This window comes from Thermothielavioides terrestris, chromosome 1, assembly GCF_000226115.1.
Source record: "Thermothielavioides terrestris NRRL 8126 chromosome 1, complete sequence".
In the NCBI taxonomy this organism is placed as follows: Eukaryota; Fungi; Ascomycota; class Sordariomycetes; order Sordariales; family Chaetomiaceae; genus Thermothielavioides; species Thermothielavioides terrestris.
In genome coordinates, this window is record NC_016457.1 from 7,269,502 (window position 1) to 7,282,573 (window position 13,072).

Sequence of the window (13,072 nt, forward strand, 5' to 3'; positions counted from 1 at the left end):
ACCCCCAACACACAGAGAGAGACACACACTACCACACACTCCCGCCTGCCCGTCCGCCGCAATGCAGCCCACCCGCGTGCTGCAGGCGCTGCGCTACCGCCGGCTGCGCCTGACCACCAAGGACGTCAACAAGGGCTACTACAAGGGCACGCGCACGGGGTCCATGGGACGGCACACCAAGCACGGCGGCTACATCATCGACTGGAACAAGGTGCGCACATATGTGTGCCCGTCGCTGGAGGGGTTCAAGGTGCGTTTTTCTTCTTCCCCAGGAATCGCCACCCGCGACGAAGAGCAAAAACTGCAATTGGCGATGATGATGATGGTTGACGGATGCGTTGGTCCAGCTCACCCCGTTCGTGACCCGCAATATGCCCCGCACGTTTGGCCAGTACGAGGGGAACAAGCTCGGGCCCAGGGATCCTGCGACGTATCTTGCGCGGTGGAAGGCTGAGAACGGGTTGGATTAAGGGGGTTTTGCTATCATTTTGCTGGAGGATGGAACCCGGCTGAGCTGGGGATTTCCAGTGCGAGTCACAGCGAAGGACGGGTTCCGAGCATGGGAATTGAGGGAAAGAGCCTGCGCAGCGCCTGTTTCTGCAATATGCAGATGGCAGCACATCATCGGACGGCGTTATGAGGCGTTTTGTAAGAGTAAAACATGTATCAAATGTATCAACATGTCGCACCGTTTATTCCTCTGGTTGACAATCCCGCCGCTATGCAACTCGATCGGGATTCAACAAAGAGCGCTGCGATATACTGTTTAGCTATTTGTGTGGTGCGAATTAAGTCAATATCCAATGCCTTGATGCATAAAGTCCGAAGGCGAAGAACGAAAGACTACATCTCCCTAACTCATCAAGCACCAGCCTCTGCAGCTCCCTCCTCGGCCGTCACAAACCTATCCAAAGGAGGCCTCTCACTTGGCGAGGCTAGCGTCAAGAACGGTGTTACGAAAGGAGTTGCAGTCCCCGGCGTCTCGCCCTCCCGATGCTTTGGCTTGTCCGGCTCACCCGAGCCAACGGCCCCCTGGTCCTCCGAGACCTCCGCCGATGGCGCCGCCACGACGCTGCTCGAGTCTGCGGTCGATACCCGGGTGGATCGCTGGTCCATTGGAGTCGCCAGCGTGATCATGCTCGCCGTCTCGGGCTCCTTGCGCAGGCTGAAGGGCGTCGCCAGACCGCCGATGATGACCCGCTTTCCGGTGACTCCCGTCTCGTAAGCGTCATCGGGCGACAAAAGCGCCGTCGCCGACTGGTGGTTCGCTGTCTGGGCCCCCGCCTCACTGCTGCTAGGGCTCACAGGCCCGGCCGGTTCCAAGTCAGCCGACTTATCCGCGTCGTTCCCCCTCTCCGCTTGATCCGCCCCGACGAGGCTCGTCCACGCCTGGCTGTTGCTCGTTTGCGCCGCCGACGGCACACCCTTCCCCTCGCGCGCCGCCCGCTCCTGCTTTTCCAGATCCGAAAACGCACGCGCGCCCTGCCCCTGGCTGGCGCTGGCGGCGGTAACCTCGGGCGTCTTCGCCGCGTGCTGCTCCCGCTGGACCGTCATCTCGTCATGCTTGGAGCCCCACAGCGCCCAGAGCGACAGGCCCAGCCCGCGCGCCTTCTTCTCCTTCAACTCCCTCGCACCGAGCTTCCTCCGTCCCGCGAGCGCGCTCGGCGGCGGGACCTCGCCGTCGCCGAACACCTCGTAGCCCGTGGCCATGTCGCGCAGGCGCTTCTTGTGCACGCGCGCCTTGGTTTGCTTGAAGCGCGCGTCCCATCGCTTCTTGTGCTCGAGCCACTTGCGCAGGGTGCCGGCTTTGACGACGCCAACTTGGTTGCGGGCCATACAGCAGCCCGGGAGCTCTGAAGGGGGCGGCAACGGGAGGATATCGCCGTGGCGTGTGACTCGCTGGCGGATCATGTGGTTCTCAAACGGCGGGAGCGGGTCTCCTGCGCGGCCAACTGAAGAATACTGCGCAGCGGACTGGTCCTCGACAATGGTCCGCTCTTTCCTCGCCTTCTGCATGTGTGTTAGTAAATCTCTGCTTTGTACGCATTCTCATCTCCATGGAACTCACTGCCGTCTGCTGCTCGCTCTCGTCGGAGGAGGTCGAGCTTGAAATGACGGATATTTCATCGTCCTGAACAATCTCCACCTCGGTTTTCTGCGCCCTCGCCAATGCCCAGGCCGAGAACTGTGCGACACTCTGGATCTCCAAATCAGTAATTGAAAGAACTAGACAGCTGCGGCCTGAACTTACCCTGAACATAAACTTCGCCGGCCGGGTGAAACTCAGCGTAGGTGCAACGTGGCACAAGTCGTCCCACACCTGCAGCTGAACATCTGTAGGCTCATACCGGTCCACCAGGGTCTTCGCCCGGTCGTCCATCAGTGTCTCGGGAGGCAAGTATCGCGCAGGGTCCGCGCATTTATGAGCCAGATAAATCTGCTCATCGCGCAACATCTCGCCGCCGCCAACCATGATTAACAGCGGCGGCAGGCCGCCCAGCGTGGGCTGCATGATGGGGCTGACCAACGGATGCGCGATCAGCTCGTTGGTGGTGTACATCTGTCGCAGGTGTCAGTAAACAAACGGGCGGACTGTCACAAGAAAGGAAAAGACCCCACCTGTATCTGCTCCTTGACATCGACTTGCTCGCCATCGATGAGGAACGTCAACCGGTGCGTGCGCTGCGCAACGTCCTCGGTCCTCGGTATGCCGCTCTCCTCAGCAGGCTCGCCTTTCTCTTTATGAATCTCTTTTTTCTGGGCCATGGCGACCTTCTTGAGCTCGGCGAGCTCCTCCTCGTCAGGTGGCGGCCACACTCGGGAGGGTTTGTGATGAAATCCGGACGCCGGGAGGTAGTCCAGGGGGCAGTGTCCCGCGACACTCGGGAATGAGTGCGTCAGGTCGACCCACGGGCTGATGAGCACGGCGCCGGCAGGCAAAGGGATGCCCCTATCTCTGAGGATGACCATCATGGAGAGGATCATACCGCCCCCGGCCGAATCACCGGCCAGGATCACGGTGCTCGGATGTTGATGTGTGATGAGATACAGGTACGTAGCCAAACAGTCCTGAAGCCCGCACGGGAAAGGGAACTGGGGTGCCAGCCGGTACCTCGGTGCCAGCGCCCTCGCCTTGAGCTTACGCGCATGGCGCTGGATCTGATAGCGGTGATCGTCCACACTGCCAAAGTAGTAGGCGCCGCCGTGGACGTAGAGCATGACACGGTTGCCCGGGTTCGAGCCCCTCTTGCGCTCTTGGTAGTCTGCTTTCATCTCGATCCACTCGGCCTTGAGCGGGCTATTGGGCTTGCGCCACTGCCACCACGCCTTGCCGCCAACCTGGCGGATCCCGTCCGGGCCCAACTGCTCGACCAGAAGATCGGCTGCCCGCAGGAGGTCCTCCTCTGGTATCACGACATGGTCGACCTTGACCCACTGCGGATGTGGTACCCACTGGCTGGTAAACGCCTGCAGCTCCTCGACAGTATGGTGCGAGGCATGGGTGAGAAACGAGCGAATCAGATGTAGCCCCTCGTCGTACGAAAGATGTGCTGTAGGCTTATGAGCGAGCGGTTTGCGGTTCAAGTACTGTTTTTTTGTTTTGTTTTCAGCCCAATTCCGCAAGCCACAGAAGCACCCGCTCGACTTACATGCGTCAAGAGCGTGGATAAAGCAGTTGGCGTGACCGCCAGACTGACGGTCGCGGTGTTCATCATGACATCCAAAGTATTACTGGGCTTGTGATGTGACACGCCGGGTTGGGTTGATGTTGGATATGTCGGTATTTATTTCCACAAGTAATCCATGATGTCATCCGACACTTGGAACCTCACAACACGCTGCTTCAGGCTGCAGGCACCCATTGGGCCGGCGGTCGGCTGCGCAGCGCTGATCTTGGCGGCAAACTGTCTGGCCAGGAGGCGATCTGCCGCAGAGACGCGGTCAAACGAGTGAAGAACCGAGCCTTGGATTGGATCTGAGTAAGTCTACGTTGTAGACTCCCGGCAAACACTGATATTCTTCCGTTGCGGTTAAGCCCGAGGAGTCTGTTAACGAGCGGAACAGACGAAGCCCCTGATGAAAGCGCGGAAGCCCCTGAGCGGACCTGCCCGAACCAGGGTGCTCCTGGCCTGGGCTTGGGTAGGGAGCGCACTGACCACCAACATCTGGTAGTAATCGATAAGGCGGCTTGGCTGCTCCCCACGATGCAAGCTCCGCGTCACCTCGAGTTTGCCTGCCCAAGACCCGACTGCTTTTATTCGCACAGATCGCTCGCCTTCGATTTCCCCTAATTGAGACCATAGTATGAGACTCAGAATATACACCGCCATTTGACCAAGGTGTTACAACAATTGCCCAACATGGCGACTCAGTACGAAGGTAGGAGCACCACTTGCATCAACCCCGCGATGCGGGAGAACAGACCCCTCCATCCGACAGAAACACTAACCTCCCACTCCGCTTTCCATAGTCGAGCACAACATCAAACCCACCACTTCCACCACCCGCCGTCGGCGACAAGTAGACATGTCAACATTCACCGCCCACCTGCACACCCTCGACCCCGAAACCCCCTCCACCGCCTCGACCACCCAGCAACGACCACCGCACGAACCGCACAACAACCCGCACGCGGTGCCCAACCCGGCTGACACCGCGGCGCTCTTCCGCCTGCTGCAGGACCAGATGGGCACGCTGGCGACGACGGCGCCGACGGAGAGCAACCGGGCCTTCCTGCAGTCGCTGGTGGAGGCGCTGGAGCTGGACGTGGCGCACCCACCGCGGCAGCTCGAGGGCGTGACGCAGGAGTTCCTCGACGGGCTGGACCGCGTGCCGCGCAGGGCGCTCAAGGACGACGACGCCTGCCCCATCTGCGCCGAGCGCTTCCTGGACGACCCGTACCCCCTCGTCGTCGAGCTGCCCTGCCACGGGAGCCACCGGTTTGATCTGGAGTGCGTCGGGCCCTGGCTGAGGGGGAAGGGGACGTGTCCGCTGTGTAGGAAGGAGTTGGGGAAGAGGAGGGAGGTTGTGCAAAGGGGTGGTGGTGGTGGTGGTGAGGGGGAGGAAGAGGAAGAGGATGATGTGAATGGGTTGTATGCGTGAAGGGGGAATAGGGAGAACGGACTCAGGGGTGGAGCACGAGTGGGAAATGGAGGGAGTATGGGAAGTCACTGGGTGCTCAAGTGCCCGAAATCTTCGGCCGCGCCAGCCGCTAAGTGGGCGGGAGCGCTTCTTCTGTGTTGCAAGCAATGGTTTGGATGCCTTGGCGTCGGGTTCAACGCATAATCATGGTTGAAAAAAGCCGTCAGAATTTGAAGATGCGACCCCCCTCTTCCCTCGAACAGGCCACCATGGATCACCAATCTTCGTATGTGACCCCCAGCAACTAGACTGGGAGTGTTGGTCTCTACTCCTGCACCGTCCTTTTCCACATCCCAGTTTTGTTACTAGCTGCCCTCACATGGGCGCCACCTTGCCATGCTTCTTCCCAATGCTCCCCTTGCTCCTCGTCTTCTTATCCGAGTCGTCTGTCGACTTCTCTGACGGGTTTGATGACTTCGAGAATTCTTGGTTCGCTCCGCTCGCATCGAGCGGGTTGCCATTGCTTGCTTGCGCCGCTGACTCCATGGCGGCGGCCGGGTCTGTCTTCTTCGGGTTGAAGGCTGCGTCCGTCTTTTCGGCCAACTGGTCGTCGTAGCCGCTCTTGGTGCCCTCGGAGCGGCGAGGATTGAGGGACTCACGGTCCTTAGTGTTGCTCGAATTGTCGGATGCAGCCAGACCTCCGGTTGCATGATATCTCCTCGAGCGATACAATGAACTGGATAAGGACGCCGGGGCGCTGGGACGCAGTGTTCGCGCCCGGAAGAGGAGGGTTTGTGCGGATGTCCGCATAGAAGCCATTGCGGTTGACAGGAAGCCGGCGAAGATGGTCAATTGGAAAGTTTTTGGGTGGAGGTCCAGATTGTCTATTGTTCACTCTTTTGTTTCAAGACACAATTTGGCGCCCAGTTAGACACTTAATCTCGGCGGGATGCAGCTTGAGTTCACTGCTGGACGAGCTGTTGCCCAGAATGAAGTGTGACGTCACCATAGGTTGCAGGGTAAGGTACCTTAGTTACCCCCGCAGTGGGTCAACTCAACCTTGAACCCCCTCGGTTTGCCTAGTCCTCTCGCCATTTTGCCGGGTAGACGTTAAAGAGGTCCCGCCAAGACTAATTTCGGCCAATTGTCGGCAATGTTTTTACACCGTCAGTACGTCGCCAAGATCGCCACGGGGTTTGCACTATCGCCAAGGGTTAGTTCGCTAGGGGTACGGAGGGCGGCGCCAGCCCCCCGCTAGTTAGGATTTAGGTTAAGGTGAGGATACAGGTTATAGTTAGGGTGCGGGTTATCCTCGTTTTCTTTTTTTTTTCAATTTGGTTGAGGTATCGTAAAGTTGTTTTTGTTGCGAGTCTTGCGATTTTGCATTGTTGATGTTCGAAGTCGTAGCGGCCCTGCTCACCCTTGGCGATTTGTAATTACTTGTACGTAGCAGTCTCCGAAATTAGTCTTGGCGGGACCTCTTTAACGACGACCTTTTGCCGCTCCTCATGTCTCGGTACAAACTTGAGATCCATGTGAAGAAATGTTAGAAACAAGTTGTGCTAACTAGACTGGATTTTATAGTTAGGAGCCGGACCAACAAATCGTCTGCCACTTTTTCATTGCCTGACCTAGCGCATTTAGTGATGAGACTGTTCTTTCAGCACGCGCGCCACAGCACGTGGGTCAACATATCATGAATCAAGTTCGAGAGACAGTAGGACTGGTATCGCATAAGCCCTTGTTTCCGAGCCAAAAAGCTTCTCCGGATCATCTCACAAGGAATGCTTGGAGTTCGCAATGTTGACGGGGTGCTGGACAACCACAGACCTACTACCCACCACCCACTCCGTACCTTAGTGGGACACTGGCCGTGTCTCAGGTAGACGAGCTATCCAGCTATTCTAGGCCTCGAACGCTGGCAATTCAGATGCGCACACTCCACAGCTGGACCGTCGTGACCTTCGATGTCTCCAAAATCCTCCGAGGCGCGCTTGCTCCTATGTTCCGCTCGAGTTTCGCCCAATAGTGCGGAATACGAAGTATGGAACCGGCGGCGGCACGAGGACATCGCGGACACGGAAATCAACGCAACATTCACCTTTGCAATTGGCATATTCGTCCAACTTACCCTGCTATGCCGCGCTATCATCAACACACTCCTGCAACCGAGGGGCACAAGGATGATGTGTCACTTGAGACCTTCTGCAACGTCGCGCCGCGTGCATGCCGTACGACATGCTGAAGTGGATAAATGTCGATCTGCCGCACCGCTAAACCGGGAAATTGGCAACCATCGACGGAAGGGATGGGACCTCTGCCATTTGGCGGCGCATGCGGCTCGAATAGGGACGAGGCGGGCGTCGATGGGTTGCCAGACCTTCGGGGATACCGGAGGGGCTTTTTAGGTGGTAGTTAAACCGTTTGTTTGGGAACTTCGGGCGCCGGTGGCCCCGAAATATTGCTGCAGGATTCCGAACGTAGAGTACGGATACTGTGTGTATGTAGGTAGGTATGTAGTGTAGTGTGGCGCACAGAGAACCGGACTGGAATCTCCTTCGTTCTCAAACAGCCCCCTGATGCGGCAGAACCCTTCTAGAAGGCTTCCATCCTTGGACGGATGCAAGCCCATCGGATTCAGCTGGCTGCATTTCACCTGCAGCCGAGGGTTATTCGCGTGGCTGCGGACATCGCCGAGCGGCAGGCGCAACTGCCCAATCAGGGCGTGAAACCTGCAATCCCGTCTTCCTTCTGCCCACAAGACTGTCCAAGAAAATCATGCTCGCGCGGTGGGCGGGAAAAACAGGAAGCCAAGCATATCTGCGTTCTCGACCCCTCTTTACGATGTATAATAGTTACTGCACCGAGGCGACCGTTGCAGTTGACTTCGCGGTGCGGGGTTCTTTTCGATGGTCTCTGCTAGTGCCCAACCCTTCGGGAGCAGCGGTTAAAATGGTGTGTCTGAAACGGAGCGTCGGCTGCGACCATGCACCTCGCACGTGGGACGGGAGCACGGATCTGGCCTCTCCACGAGTGTGCGAATGACGGATTACTCTACCCGAGACGCGCTTGTTCCGCATCGGGCTGCTAGGTGTTCACGTGCAGTTACACAGTACGGAATATCCTGATTGAGGAAAGTTTCAGCCGAGGTGCGCAAAAAAAGGTCCCAGCTATTCGATGCTGGTTTGAGCTGAAAAACTCGCTGACAAGGCTGGACTCACCATGGCACGCCTGGTGGAGGCTCGGTAGTGTGATGCAGAACACAGTGCATGATCCCGCAAACCTCAGTGGGTCATCTTCCAGGGGTTCCCCGGTTAACGCTACCCTATACTAGTGTACACTAGCGTTAAGGGGCTGCAGTCAGCAGGAGGACGAATCCAAGGCCGACCAGCGCAAGGCACCCAAGTATCCGAACGGCGGTGTCCCTGCCACGGTCCGGCGCTGCAGACCGAATTCGATCCGTGCCGGAGAACTGAAATGTTGCGAGACCGGAGGGCATGATGATGGGGACCAGAGGTGCCCAGGTGGAGTTACACTAGTGTATGTAGCGGATTACACTAGGCTAGCTCGGCAGGGACTGGTTGTTTGCCACGCGTTCGCTGCCCGTGCGCCGCCCTTCGCTCCTTGGCTGCCATCAACCGTGGCCACGAGAAAACCGTGGCCACGAGGTCGCCACGCTTACGAGCAGGGGGGCGGAGAGCCAGTGGAAATCCGTGCCGGGGCTGGTAGTCCGACACAGTACACTCAGCCCCCCGCTACACAGTACACTAGTGTACACTAGTGTACGGAATATTCCGTACAACACCGACCCCATTAAATCCACAAACCCTCTTCATTAGAACCACAAACCCCCCATGGTGCGGCCCGTGCGCTCCTAACCCAACAAACAATCATATACAGCAATCACATACAGGAAACGTATACACAGGAAACGCTACAAATCGACGATATTGCTAGTATTGTTAAAGGGGCAATACGCTAGGCAAGGCGCTAAGAAATGTACTAGGTAGACATCGAAGCCCTGCTATAGCCTTCGAGAGCGTCGAGGTTGGCCATTGCTTATTCTTTACTATAGCAACGACAGTGTTATATAATCTTGTGTGACTCGCACCTAGGGTTAGGGTGATATGCACCTATGTAGCTCAGGCTCGTAGTGATGCGCGCTGCAAAATTTGGGTGGGAGCGCACGGGCCACACCCTCGAGGGGTTGTGGTTCTAATGAAAAGGGGTTGTGGATTTAATGGGGTCGGTACAACACTGGCATATGTGCAGCGGACAGACGATCCCAGCAGGCCACTGCCTACACTACAGCAGGTGTCGCTCTTGGATTCAATTGCGGGAACATCCAATTGGCGACTGGCAATGGTCTGGCGACCGCTCGCGGCCGCAAACGAATTTCAACGGTGCCACAGCGGTGCAGCCATGTGGCATTAATTGCCTTCTGCGGGATGTGACTGAAACCGCTTGCTCAGATGACCGCCGTAATCCGCGGATGATGAAGGGGTTCGAAAAAAGTGTGCAAGAACGCCGTGGCGGCGGCGCCTGCAGAAACCAAGCTCCATTCGGGATGCGATCTGCGCTCGTGGATCGGTGAGGCGCTCCATTAGCGATTCCATTTCCCGAGGCAAACGTCCCGCGTCGGAAAATTCTTTGTCTACGCTGAAAGAGGGCGAAGAAAGGCAGGCAGATAATACCATACCGTAGCATTGTGTGAGATGGCGGAATTGTTTCCTGAATTGCCCGTTTGAGACACAGCAAGACTCCCGTCTCGGTCACACAGAAGAGGTACAATCGTTGATCACGATGCCTGTCCATCCGGATTGCTAGGGTTCGCATCCCTGTAACACAACTAAATCCCACTACGGGATACGGGATTCGTTACACTCCGGATACACTACAGCAATCCCAAGCCTGGGCTCCAAACTCCGGCCAGTACGGAGGCTTCGAGCTCGGACTCTTCGAAAACCCAAACCACTCAACCAATTTGCAAGAATCTACCTACCAACCCCGCCCCCGCCCTAAAATTTTCTCTGGCCAGCACAGAAAACAAATTCCCTCTACCTACTAGCCACCTTGCCCCATTTTCTTCCCGCGCTGCCAAGCCCTCTAGCCGACAAAGCGATTTAGCCGCGCGCTTCCTAGCCTTAATTGCGCTCGATCGAGTTCAATCGTGAGTGTCCAATATTGATTCCCTACTATTGGAATATTCTGAGTGTAGGTTGCTAATGGTTTTTATAGTTGCTTATTATCTCCCTTTGTCGCCCTTGAGTCATTGTCTATTAGAATATCTAACCTTGATCAACTGTCACTATAGCGCCTTAGCTTAGCGACTTTACGTTTTCTAGCGTGCCCTTTACTTTGACGTAGACCAAATGTAAGAACTATAAAATAGCCCTAGAGCTTACAATATAGATTATAAATAAACTATATTAGTCTAAATAGAACAATATCTAGGTACTACTAGAGAAATATTAGGTAGGGGATTCTAAATCATTAGCGATTTTATAGAACCGTTTTTTAATTTATTTCTAAGATATTAAATACCTTTTTATTGTTAGGAAATACTTCAAAGGCAAAGAAGAAGTCGAATATAAATAGGACTTACGTCGACCTAAGTATACCTTTATAATAGCGATATTTATTTTTTTTAATCGTTGTAACCCAACTGTCAACTACTAATAATATAGTAAAGATCAAGATTTACAACCTATTTATATCTATTATTTATTGCCTATCGAATATAGTAAAAACTTATATACCAACTACTTCTATTCTAGCTATAGCCCTAAGTGCTCATTTATTAAGAGTAGGTTTCCTTTATATTTTATAGCTCTAGAGCAATGTTGACTAGACAATAAAGGCGAAGGAGCTTAAGGAGCAACGAAAGTATAAGAAGATCGATAATTCCTAGCTATTTATATTTACTATAGCTATAGTAGCGACGTTAGTCCAACGTAAAATATAGAAGAAGATTTTAAAGGAGACTATTAAAGTGTATATAATAGAGGTTATATCAAGCTAAATAACGATATCGATAAACAATAATAACGAGCTAGAGGACGATACTATAGATAGGGAGCTAGAATCGATCCTTTAAAGACAAATGTATTAGGTATAGGGATATAGGCTTAGATTTAAGGTAGAGACAATGGATTAAGGTAACGGATATACAATTGTCAAAGGGTTATTTTAACGTTAATACAATATACCTTAGATACCGACGATGACTATTAACAACCTATAACAACTATCCCTACCCTCTAATAACTATCGACCTCCTAGGATAACTATCTTTACTCTAAGATAAGTGTCTCTACCCTATAATGACTGTTGACCCCCTATAATAACTGTCTCTACCCTATAAGTACCCTCTCTACCTAACGATCACCCTCCTTACTCTATAATCACCCTCTCTACCTAGCGAGCACCCTCCCTACCTAGCGAGTACCCTCCCTACCTAACGATCACCCTCCCTACCTAGCGAGTACCCTCCCTACCTAGCGATCACCCTCTCTACCTAGCGAGCACCCTCCCTACCTAGCGAGCACCCTCCCTATCTAGCGACGCCTACCCCTACCGCGTAGCACCTAGCGACACCCTACGACGCCTACCTCTACTGCGTAGTACCTAGCGATATTCTATAACACCTACCTCTACTATACAATGACCGCTAAAAGCCCCTAATAATAGGTATGTCCCTAGAATACCTAAGCAATATATAGGTATACCTATATATACCTAAGAACTTTATAGACTAAATGCAATCGAGGCTAATTATATATGATCGAGTTTACTAAAGGCGGGACAAGGCAGAGTTATATTGGTCCAATAACATTTTTAACCTTATATAAGTTTAGAATATAAATTATAAACCCTATATATATTCTTCTTTACTATTGTAAATATCTTTTTTATTATACTCCATTTCCTCTATTTATTAATATATTCTACTAATTCAATAGGATATCCTTAGATTGACCTTAAGCCCTATAAGGATTTTATCCTTTAGCAATATCAAGCTAGGCTTACCTATACCTAGATCCTTTCAAATCTTTACTCTAAATATAGGGTTCAAGTTGGTATAACTATATTCTACTCCTATCTAAAGCGTTAGGGCGTTGCTACCCACCAACAACGTATAAAGGATTCTAATGCCCTCTAAGAAACTATTGAAGATAAGTTCTTTATAATTGATTCCTCTGATAAATAGATCTTCTAGCATTGTCGATCCCTTAGTTTTATAGTATTAAGAGAGGGTTTGATTAAACTTTGTAAAGTACTTAGGATTTTCTAGCGCTAAACTACGGATTAGCTTACTCTTTAGGAATCTAAAGTCCTAGAGTAGATTTAACAAACTCTAAGTACAGCTATCTTAATCCCTCGGCTTAGTCGTCGTAGTCTATAGAAGTTTGTCCTTTAGAACATAAAGATCAGCATTCTAGTAAGAAACCTTGCTCTTCTTTCTTAGAACCTCTATCCTAATTATATCTTTAAACGAGTATAGAGAATATAGACGCGTCGAGGGGGATTTACTTTGCCTAGTCTAAACTATACCTAGAGTGTCGATAGCTATTGTAAATTAGTAGACTATAGCATTGAGATCTATACGGGGATTAACGCCTACTTGTAGTTTGTTCTATAGTGCTACGTTGGGATTTCTACACTTACTAAACACTCTATTTTCCTTTAATATTTTAGGGTTGTCAAAGAGCTTAATTTTATTTTAATAATAATTCGGTTAGACTAAGGAGTTGAGACTTTGATAATAGCAACTACTTATATTTAGCTTTCTTTAGATATAAAGGACTATCGTCGACTTAAACTAAGGAGGAATAAAGATAGAGGCATTGGATAATATACGTTTAAGGGAAGAGGTAAAGTAGATTTCCCTATTCTTCTAGAAGAGGTAGATATCTCCTAACTTCTTAAACGACCCTTCTTATTCAAGGATTGCTATACCTTTAGGAAGAGCACTAAGAACTAGCAGATT

The 13,072-nt window shown here is 52.4% G+C and overlaps 4 protein-coding genes across 4 annotated transcripts; 2 read left to right on the forward strand and 2 right to left on the reverse strand.

Moving 5' to 3' along the window:
* Window positions 1–61: 61 nt before the first annotated feature.
* Window positions 62–470, forward strand: THITE_2142028 (uncharacterized protein; the record flags this gene model as incomplete). The annotated part of the gene is made up of 2 exons (XM_003650363.1): window positions 62–250; window positions 348–470. 2 exons carry the CDS (start codon window positions 62–64, stop codon window positions 468–470), a joined length of 312 nt encoding a protein of 103 aa, XP_003650411.1.
* Window positions 471–743: 273 nt separating this feature from the next.
* THITE_2109832 (uncharacterized protein) lies at window positions 744–3,829 on the reverse strand. The gene is made up of 5 exons (XM_003650364.1): window positions 3,651–3,829; window positions 2,620–3,588; window positions 2,252–2,560; window positions 2,069–2,197; window positions 744–2,010 (listed from the first exon to the last, which is right to left on the reverse strand). Exons 1-5 carry the CDS (start codon window positions 3,714–3,716, stop codon window positions 862–864), a joined length of 2,622 nt encoding a protein of 873 aa, XP_003650412.1. The 5' UTR covers window positions 3,717–3,829; the 3' UTR covers window positions 744–861.
* Window positions 3,830–4,053: 224 nt separating this feature from the next.
* On the forward strand, window positions 4,054–5,280 carry THITE_2109834 (uncharacterized protein). Its single transcript, XM_003650365.1, has 2 exons — window positions 4,054–4,380; window positions 4,472–5,280. The coding sequence occupies exons 1-2, from the start codon at window positions 4,362–4,364 to the stop codon at window positions 5,101–5,103; spliced, it is 651 nt and encodes a 216-aa protein (XP_003650413.1). The 5' UTR covers window positions 4,054–4,361; the 3' UTR covers window positions 5,104–5,280.
* THITE_2109836 (uncharacterized protein) lies at window positions 5,281–6,216 on the reverse strand. The gene has a single exon (XM_003650366.1). The coding sequence runs from the start codon at window positions 5,899–5,901 to the stop codon at window positions 5,458–5,460; it is 444 nt and encodes a 147-aa protein (XP_003650414.1). The 5' UTR covers window positions 5,902–6,216; the 3' UTR covers window positions 5,281–5,457.
* Between the last annotated feature and the right edge of the window lie 6,856 nt (window positions 6,217–13,072).